We start from the raw sequence: 23,845 nt of genomic DNA, 5'->3' as shown, positions 1-23,845 counted from the left end.
TAATTCGATTGTGAAATATAATCTTAATTATTTTAATGCTTAAATTGCTATATTTCATGGATTTACTTAATGACATTCTATTCATTTAATAGCGTGTTTATTTAATGACATTTCTAATTATTTTATTTTATATCTTCAATTACATTTCATTTAATTGTATCTTTCATTTTATTTAATTAAACGGCAAATTAATTTGGAACACATTTCATACTGCTACAGCACATTGAAAAGCATCACTAAATGAAATAAATCAACATAAAAAGAAATAAAATTCACACACAGAGGTGTCTTTTTGAGACCTTTTCTAGGGAAGAAATACCATCATATATTTCGGTCAACACTATTTGGTATGTACTCCAAACCAGATCTCTTACATTATTAACAGCTATTAACTTATAACAGTTGTAGCTCATACCTGGTGGTATCTTCTGGCATACATGCACTGCTATGACGGACACTCACCACCAACAAAGTGAGAAGAGAAACTCCTGTGGAGAGATGGATTAATATTACTTTAGTCAATGTAAGACTATAAAAGAATCACACGAACCTTTCAGGGTGGATGGTCAAACTCGTCAAAGCAGTAGGAGGAAAATCTAAGAGATTCAGTGCTGTGATTACCAGGATGTTAAAACAGTTGTCAAGGCGGAGCAGATGTAACCATGGTGATAGGAGGCAAGCCGCTGTTCTAGTTGATAGAGGGTGAGAAGTAGAAGTAGAAGAGACAAGCTGGCAAGTGTTGACCTGAGAAGACAATCATAACCACTCGTGGTGCTGGCAAGCTGGCGTGCAAACAAAAGCAAATGGACAAAAACAAGCCATGAGAGTAAAAAATAAAAATAAAAATATGACTTTTATTCACTTGCAAACGTGTTGCTGTTTCAGTGCTGGTGTATCAAAATAAATAGGTGGCATGAGCTCAAAAGATCAAACAAACTCAAAAGCGGGATGAAAAGAACAAAACAGGCCAGTGTAACATAAATGGTGAGCAATGCCCATACAATCATTTTGATAACACATTAAATCTTGCAGTAGTATGAGACCTGGGCCTCTTTAGTGATTGATACAAAAGTAAAGTGCTGGTGTGACACAGGTGGTTTGTCGTCGAGGCCAACAAATGAGTGAAGAAGCACTTTGAGAGAGAGACCAGACCAATGTGGCAGTGCGCGTAAAACCTTAAGAGGAATGTTCTTTAATGGCGGCGCTCTGTGGTTACATTGAATGACGTGTTCATGTTTTGTTTGTTTACGTGTGTGCACCTTTTTTGTCTTTGTGGCGAGACAACACAACTATGCTCTAAACATCAGAGAATCTATGTTGTGATGACAAACCGCACATTTCAAATTACAAAGCAAAAATCAAAAACAAAAACAAAACAAATACACAGTATCTTGTCTGCACCACAGACCTCCATTGCTAAGACACCCCTGATAAAAAAAGGGATGCTTGGATAAATAAAAATAGATAAAATTACCGCCGTTCATGTCTTTTTTTTTTTTGCTATACACACACGCAGACATCCAGCGCTACACAATCAGTGGCCAGTTTAAAAGGCGGTTGGACCGGTCGACAATTAGTACCACCATGTGTTCAAGGCCAAACATCTCTCCGGATGCCGTCCACAAAAAAAAAAGCATTTTTTTTTAAGGTACTTAATGGGCGGAACAACTGCCGCCCTGAACAATACAGAAAGAAATTATGTCCAATCAAGTCTTATGTGGACATAACCTCCTTCAGTGCTGATCTGAGTAATATGTAGTGTAAAACACCCACCACCAGAGGGAGACAGAGAGAGCCCACATGCACCTACATCTTACACATGGCAAAGAAGCTAATCCAGGCAGTTTTTCTGATTTTGAAAGTTTTCTTGCGTTCATCCAGATGACCACAGCCTCTCCTTAGCAAACCGTGCATGGTGGCGAGAAATTTGGGGAAACAAAGCAAGATGGCGCTATATGATGGGGATGACAGAGGAGGTTGGGTTACAGTAATTCCGCTTGCTATTTTGCTCCTTTCTTGGCCGACGTGCTCCTCTTGGTTTGCCACAGGTGGTTATGGATGGTCAGAGCGTCCACACTGACTGAAACAGTCTTTGCAGGGATTACAGTGAACTGCTTGCGGTCCGAGCTGTACTTGTACAGCTTGTCTATCATTTTCTTGCTGATGCTTTTGGGCCCTGTGCCCGTCAGCTTATGGATCTCCTCCGTATCCGGGAAGTAGGAGTAGAGCGCCCGGAACTGGCAACCGCCATCACGAAATAGAATCATCATGTGATTGGACTCACACTTCTCCAGCTCCTAAAGAGAAAGACTTCAGTTACCAAGGTGGAAGCAACATGGAATCCAGGTGTGACTCAAAGAGTCAATGTCAGAAGAAGGGAACTGACCTCAAGGATCTGGTTCTTCTGTGGCTCGTTGACTTTCCCAGCCAGACAGCAATGTGATATGGCATTGTGGATGATTGGCTTGTTTGATTTGGCACTTGGCTCCTTGAAGAGTTTTGGGCCTAGATAAGTAGATCAGTTGACAATATTATTACACAACAGCATACAAAAGGAAGTTAGACGGAAATACAACAAAATAGAACAGGCTTATTCAACTGGTGGCCTTTGGGCCAAAATCGGTCCCAAAAATGACATCAGACTAGCCCGCAAGTTCATTTCTGAAGAGTTTTGCAACAGGTTCCTAAAACCAACAGAGCGCTCCTGTCATATGGAGGATCTCGGACTAGTGTTTTTGCAATTGATACTTAAAAAGAGCAGAGTGCTCTTGTCATATAGAAGATCTTTGATTGGTCATAACATAGTGACTTTATTTTGCTTTATTCATGACCAAGTGAGCTGTTTTGGTGAAATCCTAGTCCTGTGTTGATGTTATATACAAAGAGAAGCCTTAGGAAGAATTTAGCTGAACAGCATAAACTAACCAGTGTACTCAGCCATGGAAGTGATGGAAGACGCAGTGGAGCCGTTGTCCCAGTCTCTTTCTGCAGCCCGACTATTGTTACGACTTCCTGGAAACGACTCGACAGAATCACAGCTGAAACGTATACAAAGAAGACAGACTGTAGTTTGAGAGCAAAGATATATGTAAAAGTGTAGATGAGGTGTGAACATCTTACCGGTGGGAACCTGCTCCCCCTGAGTTGACGCTGTCAGCCTCATTGGTGGCGGCGGAGGCCAGCGACAGACTGGATCCCGACTGGGCAGTACTTAGGTTGTCAGCTATGCAAAAAAACAGATAGGAAAAAATTATCTTAAGGAGTAATTTGGAAAAACATTCTCTTAAAGCTTGGGATATAGCATTTAACTAAATTTCCTTGATCAAATGGTAATGGTTTAATTTTAGTTGAACATACATACAAGTTACAATGGAATACATCACATCATTCAATTCGTAGTTCCACATGTCCAAAAGGAGTAGGAAAAAGCAAAGCTTATTTAAATCCTACCCCTCTTCCATTTCACCTCAACTGCAATACATTTATTCACTTCCTGTATTCCAATGTAGTCTTTACCAGTTAATACATGGGAACATGATGTAACGGAAAATGATAAGGTAATGTAACAATGTAGTAATAGAATAGAATTGTCAAGGTTTTTCCTCAAACATAATAATCACATAATTAGTATAATAATAAATAAATAATAATCCGTTTAAATAGACATAACTGAACTTAGTTGTAATAATAGGGGAGTACGGACAATGAACTCACAAGAATGAAGAGTAATGAGTATTGTAGTGATTGGACATAGCATTTTGTACAGTGGTTCAAAACTCTTCTTCCTTGTATTTTGCAAACAGCAGCTGTTTGTATTGTTTCTTAAAATCACTCATTTTGGTGCTTTGTTTGAGTTCCTTAATCAGTTCCATAATTTGATTCCACATACTGAAATGCAGTGGGTTTTCAGAGTTGTTCTTGCATATACTGTAAGTGTTTTAAGTTTAGTTTTTCCCTGAGTTTATATTTCTCCTCTTTTGTAGAAAAGTATTGTATGACATTTTTGCATAGCTGGTTATTGTTTGCTTTATGCATAATATTAGCTGTATAGCTGTATGAAAATGTCCTAGATCAGCGAATTTTAATATTTGTGATTTTATAAATAGAGGATTTCTATGTTTTCGATACGCGCCATTATGGATTTTCCTAACTGATCTTTTTTTGCAGTACATTTAGCAAATTAAGAATACTTTTATAGTTATTACCCCATATCTCCACACAATAAGTTAGATATGGTAATACCAGAGAACAGTAAAGAGTATGGAGTGATTTTTGATCAAGAACAAATTTTGCTTTATTCAATATTGAGGTACTTCTTGCCACCTTATGTTGTATATTTTTAATATGAGATTTCCTGTTCATGTTTTCATCTATTATGATTGATCCCCACATATTTATTTACATTCACCCTTTCAATATTCATACCGTCGATTTTATGTTGTATATTTTTAATATGAGATTTCCTGTTCATGTTTTCATCTATTATGATTGATCCCCACATATTTATTTATATTCACCCTTCCAATATTCACATCGTCGATTTGTATTTGCACGTGCGTAACCTTTCTGCTATGACCAAATAGCATTATTTTAGTTTTATTTATGTTCAAGGATAACAACATAACAAAAAGCAGTAGTATCATCTGCAAATAATACCAAGTGTAGGTCTTTCGTCACTTTACATAGATCATTAATATATATGTTGAACAGTTTTGGTCCCAGTATTGACACCTGGGGTAATCTGCACATAATATTTCAACTTGCAAATGTGTATTCTCCTAGCTTCACATATTACTTCCTGTTTGCTAGGTAGCTTTTGACCCAATTCACAACTAACCCTTTGATTCAGTACCTTTCTAATTTTGTAATTAGAATGTTGTGATTAATTGTATCAAAAGCTTTTGTTAGATCCATAAATACTGAAGCTGCACACTTTCTGTGGTCGATAGCCTTGGTAATTTTGATCAGTGCCATGGAGGTTGAAATGTTTGCTCAGTATCCGTATTGGCTGTCCGTGAGTAATTCATTCTTACTAATAAATTTGTCCAACCTGTTGTTAAATAGCTTTTCGATAATTTCGGAAAATTGTGAAATGGGGAAAATAAACAATGACTATTTCCATTTTTGATGGGACACTCTGAATGTTCTAAGCTAAGCCATTGTCATACTGAGGAAGTGAATACTACCCGGGTATGAAGTTGTGGATGTTATGGTTTTCTAGTTTAAACCAAACTAGTTGAGACTGAATTCACAGCACCTGTGCTGGTTGCAGCCAAGTAGGGCACCGTATTTTACCTCAATAGTTCCACAATGCAATTAATAAAGTAATAAATATACAATATTTTAGGCCAGCAGGAAACCAGTGAATAAGGAAGGGTGTCAAAAGTTTGGCACAGTCCAAATGGTATTCATCATGTAGTGCACAGTGCACACCACCAGAGGTCAGGGTCTACCTGTGGTGGATGGTAAGATGACAAGGGGACATTAAAAGGAGACTCCACTGACAACGTTTATATGCAGTCAATATTCGGGTTAAGGTAAATATTCCGCTTTCTGAAACATTCGAATAACCCGTTTACATGCGTGATGTGAAAAAAATTCCAACAAAAACGCATGGACAACATTTTGACGCACGGTAAACATGACGCAATGCGTGTCGTCATGTTTACAAGTAGTTCCTGCCAAAGACACAAGATTCCTTTCAAACAGAATATGTGCAGAACACATATTAATGTTCCTTTCAATCGGGATATCCCGATAGGCGTATACATGACCCGATTTTCGGGTTAGAAAAGGACAAACGGGTAATATTTGGGTTTTTAAAAAACGGAATATGAGCATATTCTGGTTTTTCACAAGGGTTATTGGTGTTTACAAGGCCGTGCGCAACCAGGTTATTGCTAATATTCCGGTTATGATAGGCTTATTTGACTGCATGTAAACGTAGCCATTGAGAGGTACAATATAAGCCAATCCTACGTGTCGAAGAAGAGCACTTTGAGAAGTTCTCGCTGGAAGACTCCTCTCTGAAGACGGTCTTGGGTCTGTGCTTCTGCTTGGGTTTGGGTGTTTTGGGCTTCACAAGACCTTGCTCCTCAAACATCTCTTGCTGCTTCCTCCGCAGGTACTCCTGCTTTATCAGCTCCCGCCGCATCTTCTCTTCCTCTTTACGCATGCGGTCCTCATCGGCCTTTCGCCTAGTGTTGATCAACCACATATAAAGTCAGTATTTTGTGTGCCAGCATCAATACTCTGAATTGTGAAGAACTGTATCAAAAACAAGACACCTGGCCTCATCTCGCTTGAGTTCCGATTCTGCTTCCAGCTGCTGTTTGCGGAGCCGAGCTTCCTCAGCTTTCTTCTGCTGCTTCAGCAAGAATGCTGCTCTTTTCTTGGCAAGCTCATCCTCTGCTTTCTGCTCATCCTGGAACATGTACAACTGATCAATGTACTAGTTGAACAAACTGACTGTTAATGGTAAATGGTCATTTTCTTTACTAAATTTGTTTAATATGTACACACGAACATACAAACACTCTTTTCCCTGCTTGCAGGTAAAAAATAAATAAAATTAAAAAAAATAAAAAATCAATATACAGTATACATGCCGCAGCAGATGATACTTTAACCCCTGACTGTGACTTTTATTCTAGCTAATCAGAAGCCTGAAGGAACATTCTGGAGTAGGCGTATTCACAATGGTGAACTGAAGATATGGGGAGTGTTTGAGGATTGATAGTTACGTGGAATTACATATAAATATTTCACTTGACAATATCGCGGTGACCCCCAACCTTTTATTATATTGTGATATACATTGTTATCACAAGACGATGCAATGGATATGACAACATGGATTTTAGGCCATATCGCCGATCCCAAACATCCAGTAATTTTGTATTTCTATAACATAAATCCAACCCAAATGTGTTTGGTAAAGTACCTTAAAGAAGAAGCCCATGACTGACTTCTGCTCTCCGTCTCCATCAGTTGTTCTATCATCAGCAGCCTCCTCTTCTTCGGGGTCCTTCAGCTCTGACATATCCACCTCGATCAAGTGAGCTTTGCTGCGCTGCACTTCCTCTGATAGTCTGTTCTCTTTCCCCGAGCAGTCTGAGGAGTTGAGCTGTGAATCTCTCAGGGTGCTGGACAGGCACTCGTCAAAGGACACTTCTGGAGCAGACAGAGTAGTCAGGTCCACTCGAGTCGGTAATCGCACATTAGCCTCGTCGTGAAGCCTAAAGGCACCACTCCGGGAGCCTGCTCTGCTGATCATCTCTCCTGCTGTAGGGTTTCTCGGGCTGTGAGTGTCAGGCTGCTCATTCCTGGGGGACCTGCCCCCAGCTGCCTGTCGTGAGTGTGTTTCTGGTGCACTCTGGGAGGGGGTCAGAGTCCTGGAGCTGTGCCGGCTTTGCTCCTTGCTTATTTTCAGCTCAGATGGTTTGGATCTGGCGCTTCGGCCTGAACTCAGTTTGGGGGGTTTCCTCACGGGAGCAGTGCCAGTGCCAGAGAGTTGTTCCACATAGTGAAAACTGGCCCCCGCCTTAGAGTCACTGTTTTTGTCAGTTGTGAGGGGCTGAGGAGTAGCACCAGGAGGGGACTGCACATTTTGCTTCATCATAATCTCCTGCTGAAGGGACAGTTGCATCATCTGCTGCTGGATGTTGCCAATGGCTTCATGCAGCAGCTCGATGGAGCGGTTGCACTCATTGAGGTCCAACTCTTCTTCTACATGGAAGCTGCCGTTGTTTCCCTTCTTGTCTGCTTCTGAGGCACCAGGGGTGGTGATTCCTTCCAGTTCTTTGCCCCCTCTCAGGGCATCAACACACATATCGTCTTTAGCTGCTGATGTTCCTTTCTCTCCATTTAGCTCATCTTTGGAGGGGTCAGCTTTAAGTGGATTGGGCAATGTACCACCCTTGCCACCACCTTTCTTCACTATATGCAGGAAGGCAGCCTTGCCCAGCTTCTGCCTCTGTCGGGCTGATAGAACTTCCATCTTCTTCTTCTGATGCTCAATGGCACGTCGCTTCTCCTCCAGTTGCATACGAAGCTGAACAATTTCGGATGCAAGGACATTGGCACCTCCACTACCATCACCAGTACGATTGCAACCTCCCAAAGGTGAGGAGGGACTTTGGTCTCTTTTAAGCCTCCATGAAGAGGCCAGGGGCCCACTGCTCTCTGAGCCATCTGGAGTGGTCCTTTGTGAGCTGGAGGCACTGGAGCGTAGGTCATGGTTGCTGCCGAAGCGCTGCTGCTGGGCTTTACGCTCAGCAAAAGAGGTCATACGCACGCTTCCGCTGGCCACACTGCTGGCCTGGGAGTAAACGCTAAGGCAGGGGCTGGAGCGACCACTGCAGCCATTCATGTCTTTGTCCTCGTGCTCTTTGACATTCATGTCCTCCTGGAGTTTCGCAGATTCCTCCTCATTCTCCTCATTAAAGCTTTTTCTGGGCCAAGCGAGGTCTTTTGTGGTAACAGCCTCATCCAAATCCTCATCCTCTTCATCCATGTCTTCTAGGTCTGCATCAAGGCTTTTGCAAACCTTTGTCTCCTCAGAATCTGAATGCAGGTAGAAGCCTCCCCCTGGCTCTTTTGATGAGGGGTCCACACTGGTGGTGGAAATTGGCCTGGCACCTGCCTGAGGCTGGGGAGGCTCCTCTGACAAAATAGCCTCCTCACCCAAAGAGGTAAACGTTTGGTTAAGCGTGAGGGGAGTTTTCCTAGTAACTACAGAACACGATCCATCTCCTCGGCGTAAAGAGCCCCTTCCTGAGGGACAGGGCCCCTCACCACTCTCCTCCTCCTTGTTTAGACATACAGACTTCTCTTTAGCTGGTTTCAGGACAGCAGGCATCAGCGGTTCTAGGTAAAAGCCTTCTGGTGCAGGTTTGGACTTTGTCTCAGGTTCTACTGCGCCAGCTGCTTGGCTCCCATCAAGTTCTTTAGCGACAGAAGCAGGCTCCATCCTGGCAACTGCCACCAAAGATTCCTCTTCATGGTCAAGGTTGACTTTCCCCAGGAGGCTGTGACCATTAACTCTGCGCATCTGAGCTTGTGAGGATTGGTGAAGTGAAGTCTGGTGCTTTGGCGTGACATTGATGACATTGGACGCCAGGCTGTCTTTACTTATTGAGCGGGCCAAGCTAACACTGTCACCAGAGGCAACATCAGCATCACTGTCTGCAGCTGAATTGCACATGAAGGGGCTCAGAGTAGACACAGGCCTGACGGAAGAATGAGGTTCATCTTTCATTAAAATTATTTGTCAACAAAGTCTAATACACATCTTTGTGCTTCTTCCATTTACTAACTTTACTTTGTTAAGATGTGGACCATGACCTCTTTATTGTTGACTTTTTGTTATATGATAAATGTATATTTACCGCTGTCTCTTGTCGGGCCAAGCGACAACAGAACCTCGGGCCTGTCTGTCCATCTGTGTCAAGGAGTTGGAGCGGTTCCTTAGACCTTAAAAAGAACAACATTCATCTTAAATGTCATATAAAGAGGATGTTGATGCTGAACCATGCAATGTGAGGCGCTTGCTAATGTATTTACCTGCACTATCATCCCCTTGATGCTTCTGCTGCCTCTGACGCAAAGGCAAAAGTGGGTGGGAAGGACTGAACGACGGACCTCCTCTACTAAGAAAAACAAAAAACAAATTGCAATTATTTTATATAATTTTTTTAAATAAATTGTGTATGGTATGATGCTACCTGTGACAGATTTCAGGGCTGCTCTGGTTTTCACCAGGACTGGCCAGGAAGCTGCGCTTGGTTGCATTAGAGATGGGCACTGATGGGCGGGCACTCTTTGGCTGAGCAATAGCTCGAGCTACAGGGATAAACATTGAAATATAGGCTGCATGAAAAATACAAAGCATTTTAACATGGGTCAATTGCGCAAACACACCATCTTTAGACTCTTGTAGATCTCTGGGAAAGACAAATTCTGGCTTGACTGTCTCAAACCACCAGAAGAGTTCAGCAATGAACACCATTACATTGTGCTGCAAAGAGAGTACCCATAACTATTACTGATATTGGTGATGGAGAGCTTTTCCGTCAGGGTTAATATTTTCAAATTAATATATATTCAAAAATCAAATATTAAAAACCGAGTAAGTCATTGTACCTTGAGCACAAGAGGCGAGTAAAGTATGTCCTCTGTTGTCAGATAGAAACTTTTATTCAGATACTCATTCGCAAACTCTCTGAGCAGGTGGATGTTGTACAGGCTATCGGCAATGGAGGGAACTTCCTTCAGGCAAATATCTGATTAGACAGGAAGAGAGTGGATCAGATAAGGACATGACTCAAATGACATGTGTAGGGAGTAAATGTCAACAGGACAGAGTCATGTCAGGTATCTGAAATAAACAGAAAAGCTTGATGTATGTGTTTATATGAGTCACACAGTGTGTTTATGTGCATGCACAGCTCACCCTCCAGCTTCATGAGGTCTGGGCAGTAGTAATGGACAACTGTGAGCAATGCAGCTCCATCACAAACATCTCTCATCAAATCCTCCAGCAGCGGAAAGAACGGTAGATGGCGGCCAGAGGCATGCTCCCGACGATACCTTACCTGACCATAAGATGAAGAAAATCTAATCAAATCAAATTTTCTTCTTAAGCAAATTGGACAAAGCACCACAATACTAAAGGAAATAGAATGAAACATCCAAAAAACAATGATTACAGCCAAAAAGTGCAACTCATTGGTACTGAGATTCGCATCTGACCTAGTGAAAGCACAGATGACCCAAGAATGTTTCACTTGAGTTGTGGCACGAAACTTTCCATTTAAGCATCAATCAAGGTTCTCCCTAGGAATTTCAAAGCACAATAATAAAGTACAGTATTGGTTTTACGATTAGGACTGAAATTCAGGTTCCTTTATTTCTCCAGGATGGAGCTAAATGAAGGCAAAATAACGTTAGTTTAGGGAGAACCCTGAAGAGCGGGGTTACTTATGGCGAGATGGAGGTGTTAGAACACTAAATAAAGAGTGGATGGTCAGTCTCCTCAAGCCTTTGTGAGAGGGTGGATACTAGTGACGCAGTCTGGTAGAATTAGGCAAAAAGAACCAACAAAGCAGCGGGAAACTGATGTGATCACTGGCCCATGGAAAATGAGTGCAGTTTTAAGCAAAAAATAAAATAAAAATCCCTGACCACTGTAGCATTTACTTTTGATAGGCACAGCATATATTGCAGATCTACATTTACTTTACACTCTCCGAATGAAAACTTTGGCTCCAGCATGCTTTGAGCCATCATTTGAAATAAACAAGGAAAGGAGACACTAGGGATGGGTATCCAATTAGAAAACACCATTCCAAGAAAAAAGTTGTAGTCATTACTGTAAGTGCAAATAAGTAAGAACCTGCATCCCTAAATGCAATAAAAACCTACGTCTATGAGGATAACATTTTCACATGCAAATGCACAAGCCAACTTTAGCAAAAAACAAAGCAACTCTGGTCTAATGAGATGAGATGTGACACTGTGACCTGCTCTGAAGGAAATAATGTTTTTACTTCAAAAAGGTTGCAAAAATCACATCTTCATCCAACTCATTAGTCGGACAACTGGTTAGGCCTAAATTAATTGTGGGCAGTCATGTAGTGGAATCCATTAGGCCAACACCGCTTTGCTTCTAGACATGGCCTACCACACAACATAATCATTCCATGACTCCTATCAGTTATTGATAACTGATTCGACCCATCCCTAGCAGCAATATGCAGAGTGAAGAGTGTGTGGGGCAGAAGAGTGAGATTGGGCAACATGACAAAGCAGGTCAGTGAGGGGGTGCCCAGGACAGAGGTGCACTGCAAAGAAAACGTGATGTCTTGTGAATGTGATGTGAATGGGTTTCATAAGATTGTAATTGAAGCAAGTACAAAAATAGGAAATTCCACAGTTTGCTTAAGCTTGAAATGAGACCGAACACATTGTTACATAAAGGAATGCCATAAAGCCATTCCAAAGCTCACAATAACCTTGGAGGGGGATTTTATGAGCAAAAAAATAAAAAAATAAAAAATAAATAATAAAAAAAAGGAATCAATTTCTCCTCCTTGGCTACAAGCAGCACAGAATGAGCTTCAATGGGCCTCTGTGGGTTTGCGCACAAAGCAACACAAAACTATGCGGCGTGCAGTGAGAGGAGAGTATGTGGGGGCGCTGGCTTCCAACTTACAGGGACTAGCTTCCAATACCATTTGGAGGGAGACTATCCAGTTTGCGGGGGGGGGGGGGAAGAAATGCAAGGAGGAATAGATGGGGAACAGGAGCAGAGATTAATAGCTCAAAGGTTATGGACAAAGGACAAGATCTGCATCCATTTGACAGACAGAAACACAGAAGGGTCAGAGAAATATGAAAGCGTTATTAAGGAGAAACAAATGGGCCAGTTAGGAGACATTTTACCTTTTGATGACTGGGGGATTAAGGAGAAACAAATGGGCCAGTTACGAGACAGTTTACCTTTTGATGACTGGGGGATTCTAAAAGGTGGTGCTTGACTTTGTGTTCCTTTTCGGTAATTTCTCTCATCTTTGTGTTCACCTGCAGAAAATGTCAACAAGAACATGTTTCAGGAAAAACTAGAGTACTCTTAGTAGCGTGAAGTGATCATTTTTCATACCTTGTTGATCCAGAACACCATGGCATCCTCCATGTCAAAGGGAAGCTCCTTGGAGGGATTGAAGGTAGAAAAGCGCTCCACAGAAGCCACCACTTTCTCAATGCTGATCATCTCCACTGTGTAAGCCATCATCAGGGCATCAATCATGGGCATGTGAGCACTCTGGATGAGTGAGAGATGAACAGATGACAATTCTGTGCTACTGGAAACATTCTGTAAATGGGCTGTGTTGTGTTGTGTGCAGGCTGAAGTGTAAGTGACACACACGCACAGGGAAATCAAGCAGATGGCTGGTTCTTACACATAAACCCTGTGGCCCTAATAAGGTTCAGAGGGACTGTTTGCAGGAGTAGCACAGTTTCTTTCAAGGTTTCTTTGAAAATGCTTTCAGTCAGCAAGTGGGAGGGGCTTTCCATCAGCCATAAAGCAAGTGCTGTCCTGTACAGGATTTTCCATCCCGTCATCAGTCTTTGTGTGGCTGCATAGATTATTGCGTCAGGCCACAAGCAAAAAGCAGACTCACATCCCTGGTATTCAAGCCTAACGTGACGAGGCCCATTCGACAGCACAGCTGGTTTCCATGGTAACAAACAGGAAGAAAGATTGCCGAAAGAAACTGAGCTGGTGGTCAATGTTCATTCTATCCGGTGTGAATTTGACTTGGGCAATAGCTCTCCATTTCAATGAGACGTGTTGTTATCCATAAACAGGGTGTCTGCTACATGTAATGCAGGGGTGTCAAACTCGTGCCATGGAGGGCCGAGACACTGCAGGTTTTCTTTCCAGCCAGTCACTAAAGCAGGTGATTTTAATGATCAACACCTTCAGTTTGAGGGAAGGAGCTCATCAATTAAATCACCTGCTGAAGAAACTGGTTGGAGAGAAAACCTGCAGCGTCTCGGCCCTCCAGGGCACCAGTTTGACACGTGATGTAATGGATCGTGGCAAGAATAATTAATATTCCAATTAAGGATAAACTAACTGAGCGGTAAGATGCCTATATCTATAACAAAAGTTATCCGTTCACATATAGTGGCTAGTTATGTAGAAAAAAAAGTCAATTGTTTCATGGCTACGCTTCATCAACTCCACTGTAGAAATGGGTTTTCTACAATTTGATTTGCCAAACTACTATTTCTTAACTACTATTGAATTGGAAAATATGCCCATTGCTGTCAGCTTTTTAATATGTTGCCTTGACTTCGGCTGAATTGTCTTTTGCATAATCCTTTTTAATTCTCATATACAATGTATGTAATGTTTGATAGCACATGCCAACTGGACCTAATACATGAAGTGTATGTATAATAAACGTTACGCAGCTACAGTATTTTCACTACTACTACTCAGTTTATGTATGTATGTATTTAGTATAGTAGATGCAAAGTTTACCGGTTAGATTTTATATATGTTTTATAGAAACAGGTAGACCATTTTGATTGTGTGCACCCCTGACATACATGTACAATGTACATAAATATTCACATTTATAAATATACTAAATATATATATTCTCGCTGTTTATAGTAGGAGGTAGATCTTTGAGACATGGTCATATTAAAAGTAGCCCACAGACTGAAAAAGTGTAAGCACCCCTGTGCTATATACATACATGTATAGCCTATTATTTACATATTGACCACAATTAGTTTGAAATAAAATATCAAATATCATAAAAACGTTTCACTATACTTTGTGAAAAACGTGCACCTGTCTGTCCTGTTGAGGAAGAAAAGGCTGAGAGAAAAGGTATTTAAAGTTAATTACTGCATTTCTTGCTCAAGTCTGGGAAAACGACCGTAATGTTGACAAATATTGAAAAAAATGCGCTGCCACAGTGACACTGAGGCAGCAGTACACCTGTCTCCCTTGCAACCCACCACCACAGCTTCAAAAAAATCAGACGGGAAACCCTGATAAAAATAGAGCACACTTATTTTGAATGACAGTCTTTACACATTGATTGATTAACAAATAAGGACACTGCGGCAGCACCTTGTCATGCACGTCAGTTTCTTTCAAAGGTTCAATGTAAGAGGACGCACAGATATCCACTCACTAATGTCTTGCCACGATATCTTTACAAACTCACCATCTTGATGGGTACACAAGCCAGGTCCTCCTCTGTTATGGCTGTGTCGTCGCTCTCCACAACATAAATGCCCTTCCTGTCCAGAGATTGGATGACGGAGTGGTGCGACTGGAGTGACGCTGCCTGCTCTGTCTTGAGGATGAGGGCGCAGACACGACAGTAAAGCTCGCTGGATAGCAGCAGGTGGATGACAGGTGGCTTGATGTGTTCCTGGTCATACTGGTCTGTGTAGAAGGGATCCCTCAAGTCCTCTGGTATATGGTCTGCAATGACCAGACAAATGGTAGGTTTAGATAATGCAACATATTGAAAAGTAAAAAAACAAAAGCATCAGACATGACTAGCAATTACTGCAATGCAATATTAACTGCTCCAACTTGACAACCAGCTACTAGAATGCAAACACGCTATATAACCTTGTGTGTAGTGTTCGTTCTATTTTAGTCAGAGTAAACATGTACAAATGCAAGTTACTACTTATTTCCTTGAGAGAGCTCTGGGTCTGAAAGTGATATGTATAGCTTTATTAGCGATTCAAAGAACTAGAGCTACTCAAACTACAAAAATAAACAATGACCTAAACAAGAGATTATGTTACTCTAGATGTGAAGTTATCCAAACACCATGACCTAATAAGGAGCTGAGACAAAGCACTGGGCTTTTGGTATGCTAAAATCAAATGGGTAAACTAAACAGGAATGTTTTAAAATAGGTCTGAAAAACTTTTCCACATAATTTTTTCCAACAGAATAGTGGGGAGAGAAATAACCTTGTTCCACTAAATTTGAGCGTGTCAGTAGCACTACATAAGCCGAGTGAGTGTGACATGCTCCGTTCTGGAGGGATAAAGGAAGCCAGCCGTCAGCAATCTCACATTCACAAAACTACGCAGGCAGCTTCTCAATGCATGTCCCCAAAAGCACTTTGGTTTGGGGATGATAATGCATAAGGGTGCACAGTTAATCAAAACAGTACCAAAATACATCCATGTATGTCATAAATAAAAGGGATGTCCCGATCCGATATTGCTATCGGGCCAACATCAGCAAAAAAATAAACAATTTTGAATGACATCGGCCTTCATCTCAAATCTCTGACATTGGCACTCCGAAACAAGCAGTCGGTTCCAGACTCCGAATGCGCGTCTATTGAGCAGCGACTGGATAGAGCTCATGTGATCACCACAACAGTGTTTGCTCAAGTGCTAACAAAGTAGCAAAAAGCAGTAGTAATGTCAGCCATGATGCAGCTGAGTGCAAAACTTGTCATCCACAAGTTTCCCGTTGTGGCATGGAACTGGGGAAGTTTAATACGACCAACTTCATGACGAATATCAAATGACATCACACATGAAACGCATACGGGACGGCAAAAACTCATAAGCTATAACAGAAAAGAACGAGCCCCTATCGATGGTGAGTAATGTCGGGTTTAAACGTTTCATTGAACACCTCGGACCTTGCTATATAATGCTTAGCTGCCACTACATCAAACTACACATCACATATAAAATGAAGTAAATGGTTGAGTTTTTCTCATACCCACTGTTTGCTGACTATTGTTCTCTGTTATATCAGTAATTGTAGTAGTAATAACATCTAGTAGACTACACCTGATCAAGCCTTTTCTAACATTCCACACTACACAATAAGTCATCAAGTATGTAGAGTCATGGAAAAAATTATAAGACCACCCTTTTTTCTTCACTTTATTGATCCATTCAATTTCAGTGTCGGAGAGACTTTGTTTCCTCACCCTCTTTGCTATGATTTTGGGGAGGGAATAAGTCCATTCATGCATTCTTAAAAGGGATTGCTGCTAAGAGGTGGAAATTAAAAATGTGTGTTTTTTTAAAAACCCGATTCATTGATTAATCGAAAAACACTTTTTAAAATGTATTTATATATTGTCTTTAATCGTCTACGAGTATAAGGTGCATGCACATTTACCGTGTCATGTGATGATATTAGCAAATGTATCTCGGGGGAAGTGGGCAGCCAGAAGTCTATCAGACTGAACTATGGCATCGCTACTGTGAATGATATTACGCGTAATATGGAAGTGGCAGTGCACCAGGCAGGACTGGACCAGCACATTAAGTGCACATTAAGTGTAAATGGTTGATAAATGCATTCTACTCAAGTTGAGCATCATGCTCGTTTGTTCAGAAGCTAACAATGCATCAAGTATAAAGAGAACTTGGAATTTAATGCAACTGTTATGCACTTAGGGCTGTGACTGGAATTCATATGACTTCATAAATATATTGGTCTATCAGGACAGTGGTTCCTCACTTCTCACACTAGAGGCAGTCATTCAAATCAAATGGCGAAGGACAAAAAAGCTGCAAAAATGACCTGTTTATTGTGACTGCTGTGAAAATACAGGGCAGTTAATGCAATAAACAAAATTACTGACTACTTGCCACACTTCCACATGCATACTGACAGTACAAGATTATGATTATAGCAAGCATGTAATGCTGAGTTATTCCTAGAGAGCTGCATGTGGTCATACAAACAAACTAGAGCTGTGTGAGTTATTGTATATGTGATAACAAAGGAGTCTAGACAGGGGAAAGTGTTCACGTTTGACTTAATTCCACAGACGATGACATTGTGTGGCAGATGCACTCACCCCTCTCTGATCCCATTAGGAACTGGGTTGTGTAAGTGTAGCGCTAACTGGGATGATAGCTTCAGCTAACCCAAGAAGAGCTACATACAGCAAGAGTTAGCCAACCATATTAAGCACAAGCAGGATACAAACAACAAGGCTGTAATAACCATGACAGGTGCCCACACTGCCTGACAGCATGTCTGGCTGTCTGCCACTCAGGATGGGAGCAGCTGTGGCAGCCTGAAGCCAGTTAAGACAGGAAATAATTACATAAACACATGTATATATCACTGACAGATTTAAAAGAACACAATGAACACACCTGAAATAGGAAAACAAACTCCTTCAGAGCTCTTCAACACAACATGACCTCCAACATCACGGGCCACAAAAAACTACAATGAAGCATTTTTGCTTGGGTGTGTTGTTGCTGTTAAAGACAACAACCGCATAGAAATAATAACATTCCCAAACACCACAGGAACCACCGTGTAAAGTGCATATTCAGTTCTTGCGGGACGATGCCAAGTGCAATTACTGGGCCACTAAAGTTTAGAGGCTTGGGGGACCATAGGCTCCTCAATTGAGAGACATCATGTGAATTTGTTCTCTATGCCTGGATCATTAGTCATTACGGATGTCCCGATTCACATTTTTTGGCTTCCGATTTGACTTTTTTAAATAGTCTTGCCAATCTGGTACCGATTGCCTGTGTTGGAAAGAAAGACCAGCTAAACGTGTATAATTTGCTTTCTTTGAGGATTTGTAAACTTGGTCAGTTTCCCCTTTTGATTTCTGGTCGAAAAAAATCTAACCAAACCAAAATGCATCACAACAATATATGTAAGAATGGAAAGATAGTAGACATTATGGACTAGTGAGTCAAGCAGTACTATTAGCTGGACTTAGTTGATGACTTTAATATATGGACTAAACCATCAACAGCATACCACACTTCAATGCTACGTCTCCTTCACACGGTGAAAGGAAAACATGGCGCCGTAACCCCACCCAAAAAGCTGTAGCGATGATGTGGTATAGGAGATGTGTGTGATGTTAATCCTGCGACATTGCTGGGTGCTGTTGATTAAAAGTCTGCTAGGCAGTCAAGAAATGATGTTGGAGTGTCTGGGTCATGGAGGGAATGTGTTATGTCAGCAATGGCTCAGGAAACACAGGTCAACATTCTCACAATAGCTTAATTCTCTATGATAATTATTGGAATGTAGCTTATGGTAAGCTAATAAGGAGAACCTTAAAATAGTCCAACAGATATTTCATGAATGCTGCTTCTGCATCCTGTCACTCTGTATAGCAGCACAGAGATGGAACACAAAAGAGTACTGAGGCTGTAACTGCATTGTATTGCCGTTTGCATTAACGAGACAGCCAGGACAGTGGAGCAGCTCATTTTGCACATCAGTTATTTTCAATTAAATTCAACTCCTGCTAACTTATCCTAAACCCAATCTGAGTGAAATTCCATTGGCCACCTAAATGCTTATGGAGAGCCAAGGGGGTTACCAAATGTCATGAGGGAATTAGCGTTGGCTTGAGTGCAATACTTATTTCCCGTGGACTCTGATGTTTCACCACTAAAGCTCACCAGATTCTGCTGACTGACGGTGTCTGTAAGAAGAGCATTCCAAATGGTCAGACACTAACATGATCCACACCAATGTAAAAAAAGCTCTAAGTCACTCAAATATTATTGCTCATTTGATTGGCTAATGTGACGCTACTCATCCGAATGTGTTAAAAAAACAAAACCAAAACATCAGTGTGGTCAAAACACGATCCATTTTAGGAAGCGCCAATTTATTCGGATTTTGAAACAATTTTTGCAGGAACACGTACACGCATTAACAATGTTTGTCAGCTTGTGATAGAGACTTGCAAAGTTCAGCTACTAACATTAGCTATCACTGAACGAATAGCCCAAGGGTCGGCAAACTTTTCCGTCCAAAGAGCCATTTTGACTCCTTTTCCGGTAAAATATTCTGGAGCCACAAAACATTACACATCTTATAAACCTTTTAAGCTTAGAACGTTAAGTTTTTAATCCTTCTAAAATTGTACCTGTTAAAACAACAGAATTCTACTAACAGAAGTGCAGAGTGCACGTGTAGGCCTACTTTGAAATTATTGTAGGCCTTTTTGAGTCGATACCGTATTTGTGTAAAATTACAACGCAGCCAACTTGAACATAAAAAAGGCCAACAGAGTTCACATATCTGCATATCAATGCTGTCTGCTCAATATTGTTCACATCACTTCACCACTGCTCACACAATTGAATATGCTAGCACTAAATTAATGTCATCAATTTGCCTACTGGTGATGTTAGATGTCATTCTGTTGGTCCTGTCCTTGACTGCCTTTGCAGAGAGGCATTTCTTCCATTTTTCCTGTTTATTTTTTAATTTGGAGGACAGATGTTGTAATATTTTTATGAAGGATTCGTTCGTGTATTCTATGAGCTCATGTGCAGCCACAACACTAGCAACTGTAGTTGAGTTTGGAGCGTTTATCCACTTCTTGAACGCAGGTCAACCTTTCAAATAGTTCTGAAAACACTCTCTTATGCCCACCCACAGTTTGAAATGTTTCCAGAATAAGTGCTTCTTTTGAAAATATCTTTCAACGGTACATTTTTTGTTTGCTGATTTCTCACCACATATCAAGCACAGCGGCAAGCCAGCATCACTGGCAGCGATGGCAAAGGAATACAGTATGTCCATTCAGAATTAAACCCTCTATTTTCTTCTGGGATTTTTCTTTTTAGGGACATATTCATGGGTAGCTTACTGCGACAAGACGTCCTTTTAGGAGCCAAAGAGGGAGAGCAACTTCAACACGTAAAAACAGCAACAGCCAAAATTTTGCACATCTTATTACCGTAAAAAGAAGTTAACCAAATAAAAAAAAACAACAAAAAAAACAGCCCTAACTTTGACAATGATGAATGTGGTGGTCAAGCATGGTCAAGTTGGACAAAAGTATTAGGACTCTGTAGGAGAATACACTCTTATCATCTTTTGTTGTGGCTGGTCCTGCTTTTGAAATAAGACTAAAAAGCAGACTACAAAAGCAGAACGCCCACCCTCAATCAATCCTCAGATACTTGCTGAGCAGAGGTCTACCATGATATTCTTAAATCTCACATGACATCATGTAGGCATGGGTCGGTTACTGGTTTCTAGGTATACCACGGTATGAAAAAGTCACAGTTTCAAAAACAGTCAAGTTGTGTGCCATACCGTTCCTGTGTTATGAGAGAAAGTGCAGGTCAAGCGCGACCACGACGTGGAAATACTTTGTCTTCTCGCAGTCGGAACCGGGCTTTGATGTGTTGAAACCTTGGGCATGTGCCGTGTTGCCAAAATTTGGGCATAGATAGCACCGGCTTTAGCTGCCTTGTTAGCACTGAGAGGCCCCGGCACAGCCGCGCTGTTGTCAGTTGACATAGCGCTCATACTGTTAATTTAATGGCAAAGTTGCTGAGAGCACTGCCAACATTTAAATTGCACTTTATTTACAAAGCACATCTCCACTCAGTGTGCTCATTTGTCATTAAATACAGGTGTCATGTTTGAATAGAACGCTTACTAAGAGGTGAAGCAAATATTCTTTGTTGAGCTACTCAACATCAGCTGAGGAGCTACTGCTAGCATAGGAGCTACCTGTTGGAGACCCCTGTGATAGCGTCACTGTCTAAAGCTGTATACAGGATGTGTTTCTGTTGCACAACTTCGACACACAACTAGTCACAAGCCATAAGTATTATAATGATAACGAGAGAGCAAGATTGTTAAGAGACACTTTCAAAAAGTAAGTTGTGATGATGATCGTAGCTCGTAGCTTAAGAAAAACGAGCTAGCAAAATTCCGCCAGCCAGGCATGTAAAGAAAAATGCCAGAAAGCGGAATGAGATTGAAACGTGAGCGATCACACACACTGGCATGGATAGGCTTAGCATGTGACAAGCTGTCGTCAATCGACTACACAGTTTACGGCTATTGTTCATTCGCCCGATAAGAAACAAAGTGAAAGTCAACTCAAGACGTATCGCGTATCTGGTCACATGCCCAAGTGCCAGCAAAGCAGACAGGCGATTCCAGTGTATTCTTATCAGAATAAAGTGCAGTGAAACATTTTAATATGTTAAATCGTTGTCAAACTAACTGTGGTCAATATGTGCGTAATTAATACATTATATATGTATCTATATAACATATATATATATATATATATATATAATGAATATAATATATTTAAATTGTTTTCAAGTTAAAAAAAAAATATCTCAAGCATGACTGTGGTTTGAAGTTTGTAAGGTGCATGTTTTTAGTGCACGTTTTTTTCCAAATAATTTCCAAATTGTAAAACCTGAGGGGTCATTTGACCTCAAGAGGCTCCAAAGTAATCCTGATGAATGTCGAGTGAACCAAAACAAACTCCCAGGCCAAACTGTTAAATACATAATCAAATAAATGAGATGCCAATGAAGATGCCAAAAAAGATGCCAATGTGGGTACAGCCTGTGAGTCTAGACTGATATTTCACTGGTGAGATTATAGTACGTTGCATGAATGTCGGTTCAATTACTCACCAATGCCATAGGCTTTAGCAAACAGCCATCGCAGGTTGGCAGCTATTTTCGCTCTGGCAGAGTCATACATCTCTAAGGGAATGACATCCATGGCACCTTCTGCTGAGCCAGTCAAGTCCACTTTCCTCCTGGTACTGTCCCCCGCACACAAATCAACATCCATCCTTCCGGGTGGGGGGCAGAGAGACAGGTTTGTTAAAACATACAGCTGAGTGAGTACAAACACCATGTGGTACAATACGCAAATATTGAATTTGCTGAATTGGCTGTGAGTGTTTCAGAAAACTCAAAAAATTATGCTCCAGCAAATATTATTTTGCAGCGTAGGGAAGGCCCCAACTGTCTTATACACTCTGCTTTATATATACAACTACTGATTGGGACAATATGCAAGACACATGACTGACAACTACAACCACAATAATACTGTGACATGCATACCTCTCTGATTGTGTCATTCAAAACTAACCAACTGCGAATATGTGTGCAGCCCTTGTATGCAGCTATTCCTAATAAAGTAAAAGTATAATTCAATTCTCTACACAGACAGCACTTGTTTTCTAAAGTCCATTTCCCAATTCGCTTAGGACACTGATAATACACATTGGTAAATAAGAAGTGTTTGTTAACATATTTATGATAATAGCAATAGCAATAGATATCGTTGCCCACATTTGGCATTGGCTAACTTACTGTTACATTACCTGTAGCATGAACCTCACCTAAGCTACTATTCAGGATTGGAAGCTAGGTTAATGAGCAATCGGTCAGTGCTACCGAACTTAAATAGCATTTGTCCATGGTGTTAATTCAGAAATGTGCCGTTTTCCGGCAAGCTATAGCAGTTGGCTAGCAATGAATTAGCTAAACAAGCATGCAAATATACAGCGACCAACTGACGCCCGAGCTAACTGTAATGCTTCATAATTAGCATGCACAAGACCTCAAAATGTTAGCTAGCGAGAAACACTTTACCTGACAAAATGTATCCGAGTCCAATTTCACTTCCACCGAGGTAAATAATCAACAAAGAACCCGCCTCGCTTCACAGTGGGCCACTGCGTAGAAAACAGCCCACTGCCAGCCGCACATCGTAGCCAGCTAATGGTGCTAGCAGGGGGAGGCGAGTCAGGATGGTCTCCCAGCAACAACACCCGATTCGCGGCCTTATTGACAACGGCTCCGCGGTAGAATTTCAGCCGAAAGAAGAAAAACAGAGGCGCTGCAGTGAAGAGGTGCGACTAACAATAAGATCCCCTCGTGTAAAATGTACCTCTGTATTAGACATGCAAGTGTGCAACATGCTAGATAACATTTATTCACATAGCTTGAAGACTGGGGTAAAGCAACGACAAACAGTAGGGCGTTCGCGCTCTGCTCCTAAAAAAAAAAACCGTATCAGAGCCGATATGCGCATGCGTGATTACTTCAAAGACTCGGGAAATAACATGCTTTCTTAATAAACGGTATACCGTATATAAACATTTTTATTTTACAAAGTTAATCACTTTATTATAATTAAACAGGCCCGGTGTACGATTAGAACTCACCGCTTTAAGAATGAAGATGTCGGTTTCAGAATTTGATATCCTTCCGACCACTAGAGGGCGTATTAGTAAAATGTTGACAACCACATGGTCTGACATCATTTTGAGTTGACTTATTTTTTTTATCATATTTTCAGTATACATCATTATTAGTCATTATTACCCCTGTATTTATTTTTCGTAAATAATTAATCTATTTATTATTACAAGTTTATTGTTTTTTCCCTATTAGAAAATGGCACAGCGTTAACCACAGGAAGTGAACATCTGTAACTGAGGCTTGGAGAAGAAGCAAGAATGCATTAAATCCGATC

General features: G+C 41.0%; 1 protein-coding gene across 2 annotated transcripts; it reads right to left on the bottom strand.

Moving 5' to 3' along the window:
* Positions 1–1,176: 1,176 nt before the first annotated feature.
* camsap1b (calmodulin regulated spectrin-associated protein 1b) lies at positions 1,177–23,361 on the bottom strand. 2 transcript variants are annotated; one of them, XM_054773997.1, is made up of 19 exons: positions 22,960–23,361; positions 21,985–22,148; positions 14,754–15,016; positions 12,662–12,823; positions 12,502–12,582; positions 12,215–12,247; positions 10,454–10,595; positions 10,144–10,283; positions 9,922–10,018; positions 9,726–9,843; positions 9,565–9,650; positions 9,390–9,474; positions 6,944–9,230; positions 6,288–6,424; positions 5,980–6,197; positions 3,121–3,223; positions 2,926–3,038; positions 2,387–2,505; positions 1,177–2,297 (listed from the first exon to the last, which is right to left on the bottom strand). In XM_054773997.1, the coding sequence occupies exons 2-19, from the start codon at positions 22,145–22,147 to the stop codon at positions 2,001–2,003; spliced, it is 4,644 nt and encodes a 1,547-aa protein (XP_054629972.1). In that variant the 5' UTR covers position 22,148; positions 22,960–23,361; the 3' UTR covers positions 1,177–2,000. The 2 variants fall into 2 exon arrangements, with proteins under 2 accessions (XP_054629972.1, XP_054629973.1); XM_054773998.1 differs by having other exon boundaries at positions 9,565–9,647.
* Between the last annotated feature and the right edge of the window lie 484 nt (positions 23,362–23,845).

Source organism: Dunckerocampus dactyliophorus, chromosome 4 (genome assembly GCF_027744805.1).
Source record: "Dunckerocampus dactyliophorus isolate RoL2022-P2 chromosome 4, RoL_Ddac_1.1, whole genome shotgun sequence".
Classification (NCBI taxonomy): domain Eukaryota; kingdom Metazoa; phylum Chordata; class Actinopteri; order Syngnathiformes; family Syngnathidae; genus Dunckerocampus; species Dunckerocampus dactyliophorus.
The sequence above is the reverse complement of the archived record's forward strand: the minus strand, read 5'-3'. Positions and strand labels throughout refer to the sequence as shown.